General features: G+C 40.6%; 1 protein-coding gene across 13 annotated transcripts in view; it reads left to right on the top strand.

The window, feature by feature from the left end:
- The window catches only part of LOC131075033 (glycerol-3-phosphate acyltransferase 9), a 337,473-nt gene that overhangs the window by 235,157 nt on the left and 86,211 nt on the right, over nt 1-16,105 (top strand). For 11 of the 13 annotated variants that reach the window (XR_009113163.2, XM_058011874.2, XM_058011882.2 and 8 more), the window contains exons 11-12: nt 1,168-1,287; nt 1,410-1,508. Coding sequence is in view for 12 of the 13 variants with exons in the window: in XM_058011874.2 (XP_057867857.2) it covers nt 1,168-1,287; nt 1,410-1,508 (219 nt within the window). In the remaining variant the exon portion in view is untranslated. The remainder of the gene's footprint in view (nt 1-1,167; nt 1,288-1,409; nt 1,509-16,105) is intronic. The other 2 variants (XM_059213954.1, XM_058011892.2) reach the window with 1 other exon arrangement.

Below are 16,105 nucleotides of genomic sequence, written 5' to 3'. Positions count from 1 at the left end.
CAAACTCACATGTATTTCGAGGTTGAACTCATTTTTTGATCTATTATATGCATTATATTCTAATTTTGATTTATATATGATGAAAATCAGTTATATGTACTAAAAATTTAGCAAAGTGTGATTTTGAAGAATATTTTAATTTCTTTTTGTATTTTCCAGTGTTCAATAAATTTGTTGACTATTGAGTTTTTTTTTTTTTGAGTCTGTCTAGTAGTTTTCAAATTCGAGCTTTTTAACTATGATTTCATCTAATGGACAAAATTGTTGCATTCCAAGAAACAATAAGGGTAAGGATTGTGTAGAGGATAATGCCCCAAGAGTAATCTCTTATTCATGATCTTGTTGTGGCACAAACCAAAGAAGAACAATGTTAGTGGTAGCAGTTTGTGCGGGAATGGTTCGCTTGAGGAGACTCCAATACCCAATATTTTCATAAGTGGGGTTTAAATTGGCAAAACATCAATTTGTCCCATGAAATACATGAGGGTTGCATCACATATGCTCCTAATTCTAGATTATTTGTGATGATTGTTCAAAGCTGTTGTAAATAATGATTTGGCTTTTGAACAAGAATCAATGGCATAGAGAAAGGTCCTAAAAGTCATTTGCATGTGATCAAGCTCCATGATCTCGGTAATTAAATTATTCATGGAGGCCTATCATTAACATACTAAAGTGCCCAACATCTAGAGGGATGCACCATCTAATAGGAATTGGGTGTTGTTCATATTAGAACTGATGATGGCTAGTTCGGAACAATTTAATATTCGTGGATTATTGGCTATGACTAACTAATGTTGGCAGCAACTCATTTAAGAATTAATGTTGGTAACATTCTGTTTATTGAATAATTTTATCTACCCTATGAAGGCATCTTTGTACAATAGTGAGTTTTCTGTTAAAAAGAATTCAAGTCCACAATCTGTAGACATCTTCTTGGCCTGACGATGGATTACGGATTGTTATTTGAAATGTTGATGAAAAGTATGTTATGCAATTTTTTCCAGAAACTGTTTTTTTGTGCTTACATTTATATATTGCTTTAACTTTGTCTTGAGAATTGAAGTATGGTTTGCTTCATGTGTATTTAGATTCTCTTCCAATTCTTAATTAAAAGCTCAGTCAAAAGGAATACAAATTTCATTGCTTCAAATTTTGCTGTGGCAGGCAGTCTTTTACAATGCATTTGGTCCGTCTTATGACTTCATGGGCAGTAGTTTGTGATGTGTGGTACCTAGAACCACAAACACTGCAACCTGGAGAGACACCAATTGAATTTGCAGAGAGGTAAATGTTTAACCAATCCAGCAAAGTATCTTGATGCTTAATTGTTTAATTTATAATTAGAAAGTGTTTTACCTGCTTCCTATATTGTTGTTCATAGTTGCATTTGGACATCTCTAAAACAGGGTCAGAGACATAATAGCTACAAGAGCAGGCTTAAAGAAGGTTCCATGGGATGGATATCTGAAATATTATCGTCCAAGTCCTAAGCTCACTGAAACAAAGTATGTCAGTTCTGGTTTTGTACATGAATTTATAAATTATAATTCATTACAAAAGATACCTTAGCACAAATTTATCAATGGAGTCCATTTATGATGAATAAAGATTTACCAAATGATAATTATTATCTAGTTCTGTGCGGATTTAGTCTTTTCAATTTATCAATGGAGTCCATTTATGATGAATAAAGATTTACCAAATGATAATTATTATCTAGTCCTGTGCGGATTTAGTCTTTTCAATTTACTGGTTTTTCTCTCAAGTAACGAGAATGCTCTGTAGTGCTTAAAACTCATTCACATCTTATTTAAATTGTTACAAGGTTTTCTAACGTAAAATAAGTATAAATAATCATCCAAGTGGCAAACATGGCACTTAATTTAGTCAAAAAAAGTAAAAAACTCGTTTTTATTAGAAGACTTTCTAAAATTCCTGGTAATTAATTTAGACAAAAAAGATATTTATTTGAAGATTTTATAAAATTGCTGCTACAAGAAAGAAAAAGTAAATTCTAAGACTCTAAGTCGCCGAATTGGGTATGGTAATAGGAATGAGTATGTAGGTATGATATGCCGGTATGACAATTTTTTTGGCAAGGTGTTGGCTATGTACATAAGAAAACAAAATTATATACATGAAGCATTAGGAGGATTGATCAATCAATGTCAACGGTGTGGGAGATGAAGTGGAGTTAGAGTGGCTAGAAACATGGATCCAATCACCCATGTTCAATTCACTGATGACACAGTGGTATTTGGGGAGGCAAACCTGTGGGAATGAATATTAATCAAGGCAATATTGGACACTGATAGCCTAATAACTGGGCAGATTTTGAATAGGGACAAAACAAAAATTATATTCTTCAATACCAAAAAGTGCTGGCAGAGCAGGATCGCAAAGTCTTTGGCTTCACAATTGAGAAGATTTCAACCAAATATTTGGGGGCACCTATCTTCAGCAGTGTGTCCTAAACCAAGCTCTAGGAGGATGTGATTGAGAAAAGCAGAAGGCTGAATCGTGGAAAGGGAGATGGCTCTCTTTGGCTGGACATAAAAAAAGGGTAGCAATTATCATATAACCTGAAAGGGCGCAATTAAGGATTTCGTGGCTATATATTGACCGACTAATTAAAAGACAGTAACTAGCAATTGTAATTAGCAAACAGGAAGTAAAGGCAGTAATTGATTTTATGAAGGCAGCGCTTTTCACATGAGGACAAATTGTTTTACTAAAAGACAAATTCTTTTGTCATGTAATTTGGTCTTATTCAAAAAGGTACAGTTGTTTGTTGTATTCACATGACAAAGAGTTGGGATTTTAAAGAGATGCATTCTTTTTTTATAAAGAAAATATTTTGTCCAAGAAGATGCGATTTACTTTGTGAGTGAAGGATTTCATGAAAAGGCTACGATTTCATAAAGAGATTATAGTCTATAAAAAGAATGGTAATATTATGTGTTAGGAAAGGGAACGGTAATTGTTATGAAAAGGTATGATATATTCAAGAGTTTGTTGTCGGGAATAATCATTATGTTATGTTGTTATATTATGTTTATGTTGTCGTCGGTAATAATGAGTTACGGCGGTAAGTTAGTTAGCCGACGGGTAGGTAGTTGGAGTCGCGACGGTTGTGTCGCACCCCTTCGGCTGTCATATATTGTACCACCTCTGGGTGTTGGAGGACATGTAATGTTGACGACAGATTATAATATGAACATCCTCTGACATGAATGGAAAGCTTATTCTGGTACTTCTTTTGTATTTGCATTGCGCATTGCTGTTCGATTTCTGTATTCTTCCTGTTTACCCAGTGAGGTAAACATTTGGCGCCGTTGCCGACACGAACTCGGAACAGGAGACATGGAGACACGGATGGCGCACAGACACAATGGGCCTACCCGTTGGTGAGGTGAACCCGGAGGTCGACGATGCCCAAACAGAACTCTACGTAGGAGAAGACACTGCGACGAGAGAATTTTCGATTCTACTCCAAGTAGCCATTCAGACCTACGTGCGACGAGAGGCGGCGGAGGCGGAAGTCCCACCAAGTGCCGTGTGGACAGCGTTGGAAGTGAGTCTGGAGGTAAATCGGTTGATGAACCATCTCCCCCGACTGCTAGCACAAGCATCGTTGGCACAACAAGCTCGCCTGGAGGAGATTGCCCGGGAGGAGCGACGCCAAGAAATTTTGCAACAGTACGAGGAACGGGAAGCAGAACGAGATGGCGCCAGCTCAGGGGCATTTGAACCGTGAGCCATACGGGACAGAATAAAAGAACACTTATTGTAATAATTATGTCATATTGTTGGCATAAACTTGTCTTCCACATTATGAATGAATAAAAGTGTTCTACTTTTTATGTCAAGTATATAGAAAGCGGTCTAGGAATTAATGCCCAATACACTGAATAAAGACAAAAATAAGCAACAATATATAGATGAACGTGCAGTAGCCCAACGTGCCTTGATCCTTGAACAGCAAGCGGAAAGGCGACAGAGGTATAAGCGAAGAGAGGAGGAACGCTCCGAAGGGGACGGTGAGGCCAGCGGCCACCCACGGAGTCGGGAGGAGTTACTTGCGGAAACCCGCCGCAGGATAGAGTGTACCAAAACTCAGTTGAGGGAGTTGAGGGACTTGCCACACACACCAGAGGCTAGCAAAACTCCAGGGAGTGGGGAGGAGGCAGGAGAGGGAGAAGACACCGGGGCTGCTAGGAGTGTCGGAGGGACACCGGGGCACGGCGGTCAAGCACCCCTTATAGGATCTGACCCATCTGGAGTAGGACAACAGCCACCAGTAGTAAAAAGGCAAGGTATGGCACAAAAACAAAAACTTCCAAAGTTCCATGGGGATGGGAAAGAAGACCCTGTCCGCCACTGTCGCACTTGTGAAACAATTTGGGGAGCGAATGGTGTTACCGATGAGGACGAGTGGGTAACACAGTTTCCCGCAACCCTGAGGGGCGTAGCCATCGACTGGTTTTCGGATACGGATAAGGCTAAAATTGGCACATGGCCAGACTTGAAGAAGGAATTTCAAGCAGAGTTTCGTCTCCTAAGAGACGATAATGAGATCATAGCCGGAATCTACGGCACGAAACAGAAAAAGGAAGAGACTGTTCGAACCTACAGCCGGCGGCTCAAAGAGCTGCTAGGAAAGATGGAGAACCAGCCGGCAGACGGACTGAAAAAACGGTGGTTTGTGGAAGGTCTAAAGAAATCCCTTAGACGAAAAATGAAGATAGTACCTCCCTCTTCATATTTCGACGCCTATAACAGGGCAATGGATTTAGAAAGTGAACAGAAGACGTCCAAGAAGAAGAAAAATAAATCCTCGTCGGAGGATGATTCCTCTTCTGACAAAAGCGATAGCAGTGATGACGACTCTAAACAGAAGGTACGGGCTCTCCAGAAAGATATGGAGCGAATGATGAGAGAGATAAAGGCAACCAACGGAAGCACAAGCAAGGGCGACGAAGGGGAGTTATGGTGCACGGACTGCCGTACCGACGGACACACCAAGGGGTCTTGTCCGAAAAAAGCATTTTGTGATATTTGCCAGATTGCTGGACACCTTACCAAGGAGTGTCCGTACAATATGAGGACCCGTAACCAACAGGTTCTCTTTACAGAACCATCTGCGTCAGCCGGCACGTCCCAGCCTGCGAGCAACGACGCCTCGTCTGGCGGCTATCGAAACAACAGGCAAGGAAGAGGTAATAATAACAATACGAACAATAACGGAAGCCGTCTCCAGTATGACGCCAAGGGCCGGCCAATTATCCAATGTAGGGCCTGTAATCAGTGGGGGCACTTCGCCCGTGATTGCACGAAGGAAGCCACCCCTCAGCACCTCTGCCGTTGGTGCGGGCCAGGCGACCATGAGGACGCAAATTGCCCGCAGGCAGGGGTTAATCTCCTCAACATTGAGAAGGCTGAGAAGACTGGTGAGAAAGAAGTACTGGCGATCACCCGCGCCCAGACGAAAAAAGTCACTTATCCCGACCCCCGTACGGAGAAGGAGAGATTACGGGAGGCAAAGGCCAATATTGAACGTGAGATGACGACCGAACGACGGGACAACGAGGTGGCGATTACATCATTCCGTACGGAAGCGGAAAATAACATCATTGAGCAAATCTTGCAGATAGAGGTGCCGATAAAGGTTAAAGACCTTCTAGACTCTATGCCACAATTGAGGACTGCCATCCTCACCAATGTGCAAAGCACCGCATCGTCGAGTGCACCATAGGTAGGGGTTCCCGCCACCGCTACGAAGAGTACACCACAGGTGGAGGTTTCCGTCAGCCCTTCGACTGACCCGATGTTACTAGCCGTGAGCAGTGGTAGACACCCAGCTGTGGTAGAAATGGGTATCCGTGGGACCATTCTGAAGGACACCATTGTGGACGGTGGATCTGGGGTGAATGTACTACCAGAAGAAACATGGAAGCGGCTGGGGAAGCCCACCCTATGGCCACCCACATTCAACCTGGTGGGAGCGGACCAACACGGCATTAAGCCACTCGGCCTGTTGATGGCCCAGCAAGTGACAATTGGTACGCAACCATTCTTGTTAGATTTCGTGGTCATTCCCTCGAAGAAGAAAGGCTATGACACCATCCTGGGGAGAGTGTGGTTGATCAACGCAAGGGTAAACCACAACTGGAAGAAAAATACACTTTCCATGGAGAAGGGAGGGCGAAAATATACCATTGACCTACACACCCAAAATGTCGGCGAAGAGCTCGCCTCTTCCGACTCGGAGGACTCTAATAAAGGGGAAGGGGGGTCCCGATGAAAGTAAGGGCAAGAACGCGATGGAGCCGAACAGTGAAGGGGTGCTAGAATTGGAGGGATGTTCTGAAGATGAGGTATGCTCGACTAACGAGCTCTTCCACTGGCAAATGGAGGATTACGAAATGTTCCAAAGCTACAGGCTCGAAGTAGAGGAACCAGAGCAACCAATAGAGGTGTACCTGCCGGAATACAAAGAATATTGGAAGGGAGACGCCCCAAACCCTGGCGACGTAAATAATCTGAAGAGTGTTGGCAACAATTGGAACCCTGTGTGGAAGACCGCAATCTTCAAAATCCTTATTATTCTTCTTCTTCTTATGTACGGGAAGGAGACCATGGTCCTTGTAGAATTTGTGGTTCCAGGTCTTCGGATGGCCATGGAAAATAAACTTGCCACCAATAGGTTCAAATTGAAACCCTACCATGAGAGGCGCATAGGGGACCCGAGAGGCCGGAAGGACACCCGGGAGTCCGGAGGGGGACTCGAGAGGATGGAAGTGGACCTGAGAGGCCGGGCAAGCGACTCGAGAGGCATGGGACAAAAGCAGGAGACTTTTGGGCGAGGAAAACCGAGAAGGATGAAGAGCGATCCCAGAGACAGGGGACTCGAGCCGAAGACTCTCTAGACAACTTGAAAAAAATAAAAATAAAAAAAATTTGGAAAAAATCGCATGGTCGTACGACAGCGACCGTACGGTCAAAAAAAAAAATTTTTTAAAAAAAAGAAAGAAAGAAAAAGTGGCCACCGTACGGTGGACACAGCAGATGGCACCACCGTGCGGTGGCACCACCGACGGTGGGCCCACCGACGGTGGGCCCACCGACGGTGGCACCATCGTGCGGTGGAGCCACCGTGCGGTGGAAGCCACCGAAGGCCGCGGGAATATAAACGCCGCACAGCAGCCGATGAACAAAACACCACGCCACGCCGCGCAAAGGAAGAAAAAAAACGAACGCCGAGGAGAGGAGAAGCCGCCACGTCAAGCAAAGGAAAAAAGGAACAACACGCCGCACACGGAGGATAGAAAGAAGACACCGCACACCGCACAACACCGACCACGCACTGCACGGCCTGATCAACACGCACAGCAAGGGTTATGCACACCAACGCGCAGCAGCCAAAAAAAAAAAAACGACGACGGCCAGATTTCAAATGATTTGCTGGAGTTTGAAGCCAGGACACTGGAAATTCAGAGTAGAAAAGAAAGGTTTTTGGCATCTTGAAATATCACAGAAATGCAGTGCGCCATGGACTTTCGTGGGGTTCTGAAGGTTGTAAATTGGTGTTGGCGGCGGGGGCGCTGCCCCAGGACCCCGCGAGGGGCGTTGCCCCAGGACCCCGCGAGGGGCGTTGCCCCTCGACCCCGCGGGGGCGCTGCCCCTCGACCCCGCTGGGGCGCTGCCCCAGACCCCGCGAGGGGCGCTGCCCCTCGACCCCGCTGGGGGCGTTGCCCCCAGACCCCCAGTTTATTTTTGAGCTACAGAATACCATGGGAAGTGTCGTGCTTGTCCGTACTTTGAGAAAGAAGCCTGCAGCTAAGCATTGGCGGGGAAGAAATAAGCCGTAGAGGGAGACGGATTTGGAGGTTGCGAACAAACATAGTTTGAGGGAAGGCATTGCAAGTCCGTGCAGTTGTATGACACCAGGGAGTTATTCAGTTCAGTTTTTAGCCTTTGGGGAGTGTGATGGAGGATTTGAGGTGTCTCCTAGCATTTGTGCCAGCAGATTGTGGCCACCTCCAGGCATGACTGGTACGCTTTGAGGAACTCGGAGTATGTCTCGGCTGGACGTGAGGTTGCCTTGGTGGATGCACAGAGGGCTCGGGAGGAGCTGACCACCAGGTTGGAGGCAATAGTCGCGTGAGACTTAGTTCAGCGTACCCAAGAGTTGGATGTCGGGAGAGCAACACGGGTGGCTATCGACGACAAATTGGCTAGGGAGACAGTATCAATTGAGTAGCAGTTGGTGGAAGCTGAGACTGAAAAACGTGTTTTGCAGACAAGTTTGGGTTAGGCACAGGAGGACTGTGATGGCAAAGGAAGCAATATTGGTAAAATCCGCACTTGAGCATCGGATGGTAGCAGAAAAAGGGTTTTCAGGCGAGGACGCAGCAAGTGTATAAGATCCAGGCCCGACTGGCGTCAGTAGTTCCTGCCGTTCATCTCTATTTTGTATTAAGTCGTCGGAGTCGACTTCTTTTCTTGGGGGGGATGATGTTGTCGGGAATAATCATTATGTTATGTTGTTATATTATGTTTATGTTGTCGTCGGTAATAATGAGTTACGGCGGTAAGTTAGTTAGCCGACGGGTAGGTAGTTGGAGTCGCGACGGTTGTGTCGCACCCCTTCGGCTGTCATATATTGTACCACCTCCGGGTGTTGGAGGACATGTAATGTTGACGACAGATTATAATATGAACATCCTCTGACATGAATGGAAAGCTTATTCTGGTACTTCTTTTGTATTTGCATTGCGCATTGCTGTTCGATTTCTGTATTCTTCCTGTTTACCCAGTGAGGTAAACAGAGTTGTGTCTATTTTGAAAGAACACATTAATTCATAGAGATATCTCATTTGAAGATGATATAAATTTATACTGAAGATGTGTGAAGAAATAGAAGTAAGGAAGGAGGAGTGTGGGTTGTAGATTATATATATATCAGAAAATCTGTATATGAAGATAATATAATAGACTATTCAAGAAGATAGTTTGGAGCATTAAAAAGAACTAAATGTACATATAGAGAATATTTGATAAAGCATTTGCAATAATATTCATGTGATTTTGGAGCAGACTTATGCAGAAATTGAAGAGGTACAAATGCAAATAAAAAGAATGTATTAAGAGGACTGGCTGCAGATTATACAAGGAGATTGTGAGAGGTTGTAGAAGTGAATTTGAAGGAGATATGAGAACAGCATTATAGAAGACTTTTGTGGCAAATTTATTGTCATAGTAGATTGGAGAAAAGAGTTACAACAGAATTTGTGAAGAAGAAGATTGTCCATCATCCGTTGGAGAAGCAACATTGAGATGGAAATTTGAATGGGGGGTTGGTGCCTCTAGTGGGTTGATACCTACGAATTTGCAAAAGAAGTTTTCTATATATAAGGAAGCTATTTTTTTGTGGTTTTCTTCCGTAAGGGTTGGCACGTATATATCTTGTGTTCTACTTGTGTTAAATGGTAGTTAAATTTCATGTGAATGTTTATAGGAAATGATTATGTTTTGGGATTAAATAATGTGCTTTTGTTATTAAATTGAAAAAGTAAAAGTTTGTGCCAAGAAAGGTATTGTTAACAAATCACCTAGTACAAGTGTTGAAGGGATAGAAGATGAATGCTATCTTGTGAGTAAAGAAAAGGAGTCAGAACAATTTAATGAGAATAATGACATGAGTAATGAAGAAGACGATGTAGAGAGTTTTGAGGAAAACCTGTATTGTGATATTGATGATATTGAGAGGCTTTGAGAAAAGGTTTCTAAGTAGAGATACTTACATCAGGAAGAATGCAAGAAAAAAAAATCACTTCAAGAAATAGAAAGGGAAATTATGAATTTAAAAATTCAAATTGAGGAGGGAAAAATAATTTAGGAGATTACATCTCAATATAAGGTAAAAGAGGGAACTTGTGAACTACTTGAGTTCGAGGTAGCTTCTCTAAGAAATCAATTAGAGAAAACAATCATCAAAATGAATACGAATATCAAGTTTTTTAAATCTTTGAAATCCTAGAAAATATGATAGTATTTCGACATAGGGTTTGCATTTTTTTTTGGGGTGCTACAAATTTTTTTGGGGTTCTTCATTCTTCTCTACGACCTAGGGTTTTTGTAGTTGTAGCCAGGGAATTCTGGATATTTTTTGGCTTGGAATTCGCGTTTCAAAACCTCCCTTTGATTTTCTATGCATTGGAATTCATGCCTTGAATTTCGTGCAATCAGATTTTGATTGTTTTTAATCATTTTTTTGCCTCTTCTATTTACCTCATTTTTCATGCCTCGGAAAGCATGAAAGATGGCATCTTTGACCAACATTATGTTGGAAGACAATCAACAGTTCAATGGCCGAAACTATAACACCTGGAAGCAACGAATGATGACCATATTTGAATATCACTGCCTTGATGCACTCATTTTGGGTACAGAAACTCGTCCTAAAATAGCTGGACAAGACCAGGACAAATTTGATGAGCGTAATTAGGAAGCCATGATGCTTATCAAACTTTCAGTAAGTGATGATCAACTATGTCAAGTGCCATCAGGCAAGACAACTACAGAGATTTGGAATCATCTGACGGATCTCCATGAAACATCGGACAAGAGCCGTGCATTCTTTCTGAAGAACCAGCTATTTGCCATAATGATGCTTGAAAAAATGTCTCTGTAGGAGTATCTCACAAACATCAAGGACATTCGTGATCAATTGGAGGTGATTGGTCGGAAGATGGACGAAGAAGACATGGTAGTCATCACTCTGAAAAGTCTACCAAAGTCTTATGAGCACTTTATTGAGATGCTCAACATTACCTCGACTAATGTTGACTTGAAGTTTCTAGAGCTTTGCAGCAAACTTTTGTAGCAGGATCGCTGGAAACAAGAGTTCGGTAGCGGTGCTAGTTGTCCTGCACAGAGCTGGCCTTCTCAGCTAAATCCTTTGCTAAGGATAAAGAGAAAAGTCAATCCTCTCAGCAGAAAGGCCCAGGTCAATCCGAGGACAGCTCCAAGAAAAAGAACATTCAGTGTAATTATTGCCGCAAGTAAGGTCACATGAAGAAAGACTGTCGGTAACGCTTGACCTCTGAACTGAAGTAGGTAGGGTCTCAATTGAAAGCTAATGTTGTAGAGCACACCGAGTAGAAGGAATCTACCTTTTACACCTTTATGGCTAAAAGACCTGCAGATCATGTTAAGTCCTCTGCTTGGTACATTGATTCAGGTCCTTCTCGACACTTCACTCATTGGAGGGATTGGTTCAAAAAATACATGCCTTTCACTGATTCAGGGATATTTGGAGGAGGGGAAGAGTATATTGTTGTCGGCAAGAGAAATGTGCAATTCAATCTGGTGGGAGGAATTTAATATTCCTCAATGTATACTATGTTCCAGGCATGGAACTCAACCTTCTCTCTGTCAGTCAGATTATGAGACACTCTCCTCGGTTGGATGTGTAATGTCCCCATTTTGAGCCTGCATCAGAGTTGATGGATTTAGCCTATCACTGGGTCCTTGTAGGCTAATAGTGATGATTAGAGGACCCTGTTGTGGATTTTTTTTGCTCTCCAGAGGACAGTTGTTGGTGTTTTCATCTCCAGACCCTTCATATGTTCAGAGGTCTTTGGTTTGGTTTTGGAGGGACTTACTATAGTAAGTCAGTGGATGTCAGAGAGGGACCCTTACTATTTTTAGTAAGGCAGTTGGTTGCACAGAGGATACAATGGTTAACTCCCGGGTTGAGACAGAATTGAGAAATAATGATTATTTGTGGAGTTATGTTATTTAATTATTAATAAAGTGATTACTTTATTAATAATTAAATATAAAGTGCAATTATAAAGTTTTAAATTCACTTTGTCTAATGGGGCCATAATCCTCAAAAAGGTCACTTGAAGTACATTAAATATTATTATTATTTGTGCGCCCATGTATTAAAGCATTTATTAAAGTGAAAGGAAAATATTAAATATCATTTCAATGATTTAAAAGAGCTTTCTAGAGAAATTGACCTAATTGGAGATGAATATAAAAGGCACCAAATGAAATGAAAAAGGCATCATTAGATAATTTTTCATACTTGTGTGTTTGGAGAGCTCCTCTCTTGGAGAAGGAAACCTAGGTTTTCTGCACTTCTTTGATCATTGAGAACGATAATTCTCATTGACTTGCTACCTGAGGTTGTGAAAGATCTTCCGAAGGATTGCCTGTGAGATTGGCTTCATCCAGGAGTCAACATTGAGCTTCATTGGTGAAAGATCTAGAAGTTGTGAAGGGTTTAAAGAACATCTATTTGCAGATCAGAAATAATTGAAGGTTAAACTTATTTGGTAAATCTCTATTGCTGGTTGTGCCTTCTTCATTCGCACGTGGGAGTCATTGTTGTGAAGATTGGAAAGATTGTACAAGGGTTTGAAGATTAATTACTTGAAGAATTGAGATATACGCTGCTGTTACATTTCCAATTGTTAGAGCTTTCTTCTTTTGGCACGTGGGAATCATATTGGTGTAGATTTAGAGTATATATCTCTAGAACTAGAAGGGGTTCTAAAATAGCTGATCGAAGACGCCATTTTCAGTAGCGTGAGGATTATTCTCTCTGCTGTATGACTGCTGCAACTTTACACTTTATTCTGGCATCCATTTTCAGAGGGTTTCAAGCAAAGAAACATTAATCGTTTGGGGAATTAATCGGCAAAACAAAAGTATAAGATTTTTTGAAAAAATCGGAAAAAAATCGGGAAAAAATCGGATTTATAAAAAAAGGTAAAAAACTGTAGAAATACAATAAAAAGCTATTTTTTTATATATATTGAAAGGCATTTCCATAGCATAGAGATATTATAGGCAAATAAAATAGACCAAAAAATATTTTATTAAAATATAAAATCTAATACTATTAATTGTAAATATTATATTTTAATAACTAAATTATTATAATAAGAAAAAAATATTTACCAAAAATTACTGTAATAAGAAATATTAAATAAATTGTAAATTGTATTTTACAAGGCTGAAAATTGTTAAAATATATTTTCATATAACATATTGTATTATTATATTATTTAATTTTAATATTCTAATATATATATATATTAGAATATTAAAATTTAATGATATAATATTATATTCTAATAAAATATCATTTTAATAATAAAAAACAATTTCATAAAAATATAATAAAAAATAAAATTTACATTTAAAAAAAATTTACTTAGCCACAAATACTTTTTCCTGAATAAATAAATACATAATAAATATAATGAAATGCTAACTAATCGATAGTAACATTAATAAATAATAATAAATATAATGAAATGCTAGTTAATACGATTATAATATAATAAAATACCTATTGTATCTAATTTGTGGATGCAACTAGTATATCTAATACGATTAGTTAATATATTTGAATACTTGTTGCTAATTAATAGGATTAATACTTGGTATTCGCAGATATGCGATGCCAAATTTGCAGCCTGCAGGAACTCATCACGCCTTCCTTTCACGCGATTTTTGGTCGTTTCCTGAGCAGGTGTGGAAATAATGTCGCGTGAGCTGCTATATAGTCAGTTCGCAAGTTTTTTTGGGGTCTTAGCATTGATTTTAGGGCTTTTTTTGACACGATTTTTTATATCTGATTAATCAGATGGTTTAATCAGGATTAAACGCTGAAGAAATCGTTGAAAGTTGTTGATCAAAATTACACGATTTTTCAAAAAATCGGGGGGAAAAAGTCGGCGACCTGGACGATTCCCGATTAATCCGGTATAATCACGATTTTTTGACGATTGTTGCTTCATTGGTTTCAAGGCATGTTTACCTGCGAGTTCATGAATTGTAACTCCTAGATTTTCTCGGTATTTTTGATTTAGATAATAGGGTTATTTTATGAGCTGGGTTGTCAATATATTGTGAAAATACTGAGTATTTAAGCTGGTATAAAAATCTGGAATTTTCAGCTGTGTATTCACAATGCAATTTCAGTTTTGAGTTAAAATTATTATTGCAACACCTCTTATTTTTTCTGCATTAAATTGTTGTATCAAACATTGCCAATATATCACAAACATTCATCAAAACAAACCAAAACACCAAAAGGAGCTACTGCAAGTACAGACATTGCAAGCCAAGTGTTTGACAATATTCCTTGGAGATCAAATCAGCAAAACAGGGTCAGATTACCAAGGGATATTACAGGATGTGGTATTCGGTTTGCACAAATGCAGTATTGATCGAGAGACTTGTGCTACAGTTGCTGTGGGCATTGAGGATCATGGTTTTTATAGACTTGTTGACACTGGTGATTCTCTGGAGCATGTCATGGCAGCCAAAAGTTCTTCCATCAGCAATCTCTGGCATCAGCGGTATGGCCATCTGAACATACACTACCTCTCTCAGTTGGTTCGGAAGGGTCTGGTTTGTGGCTTACTTAATATCAGACTCGAAATCATGAAGTTTGCGGAGCTTGTGAGGCTAGAAAGCAGCATTGGACTCCATTTATGGATGGTTATTGTTGGCGAGCTTCTAAGGTATTGCAATTGGTTCATGCTAACATTTGTGTCCAATGAACACTCCTTCAGTTATTGGGTCGAAGTATTTCTTGTTATTTTGTTGATGATTTTAGTTGCAAAATGTGGGTGTATTTTCTTAAACAAAAATCAAAGGTGTTTGGTATGTTTAATAAGTTTAAGGCCTTAGTAAAAAGAGAGTCTAGTCAACAAATTATAACTCTTAGATTAGAGAATGGGGGGGGGGGGATTTTGTTCTTTTGATTTCTCCAACTTTTGTGCACATCATGGCATCAAGTGTCAACTTACCACACCTTACACCCCTCAGCAAAACGGTGTTGTTGAGTGGAGAAACTGCACAATAACTGAGATGGCCCAGTCTATGTTGGAACATAGAAGTGTTCCATAGAAATTTTGGGCAAAAGCAATCTACATTGTTGTCTATCTTCTGAACCTGTCTCCCACACAGGCCGTGAAGAAGACCCCAGAGGAAGCCTGGTTTGGCAGGAAGCCCAAAATCAGTCACGTGAAATTTTTTGGCTTTATAGTTCTTATGTTTGGATCCTAGATGCCAAGCGCACCAAAATTGATTCTAAGAGTCAGGAACTCATGTTCATCGGGTACAGTGATAATCACAAAGATTACTAGTTGATTGATGTAGACATTGATCGTCTCATATTTAGTCAGGATGTTTTTGATGAAGAATGAGGGACTTTTCAGCTCTCTTCTCCTGTTTTGAGCCTAAAGGATCAAACTCTAAAGGCTAAGGATTTGGGTGTTTGTCTTCCCTTAGGTCCACCTGATGAGAGGGATTCAGTAGACTCTGATTCTAAAGTTGTGGAGTCTCCCCAACATGTTGAGCAACATCTTGATGACTTTGTTATTGACATTCTCGGTGATGTTCATCCGCCTATTTTAGATGTTGGTACTTATACTCTTTGACCTAAGTGGTGGGCCAAGACTATTGGTGATCTTCATGATGATGAGCTCATTGAGGGTAGATCATCTAGAAACAAGAGCAAACAATAACATACAATTAATTTTGCTCTCATGGCCAACATTCACAATGTTTATGAGCCTCGAACATATACAGAGGCTAAAGGTGTACCTGAGTGGGAACAGGCTATGGAAGCTGAACATTGTTGTCTTCTGAAGAACAACACTTAGGTCATCTCTGATGGAACCCTTGATAAGTACAAGGTTCACTAGTTGCTTGAGGGTTTTCACAGAAAGAAGGCATTGACTATGAGGAGACTTTTGTTCCTACAGCTAGAATGAGTACAATTCGGCTTGTCCTTGCCATGTTCGCCTAGTTTGGTTTGGAAGACCATCAAATGGACATCAAGAGTGCATTCCTCAATGGTGATTTGTAGGAAGAAGTCTATATGATGCAACCTCCTAGTTTTAAGGTTGTCGATAAAGAACACCAGGTATGCAGACTGGTGAAAGAACTCTATGGCCTGAAAGAGGCTCGTTGGGCTTGGTACATAAAAATTGATAAGTACCTCAGTGATCAAGTCTTTTAGAGGAGTCCTTCCAATTCCAATCTATATGTCAAAACTACTAGTGGT

This window comes from Cryptomeria japonica, chromosome 11 (genome assembly GCF_030272615.1).
Source record: "Cryptomeria japonica chromosome 11, Sugi_1.0, whole genome shotgun sequence".
Lineage (NCBI taxonomy): Eukaryota > Viridiplantae > Streptophyta > Pinopsida > Cupressales > Cupressaceae > Cryptomeria > Cryptomeria japonica.
This window is presented reverse-complemented; position numbering and strand designations above follow the sequence as displayed.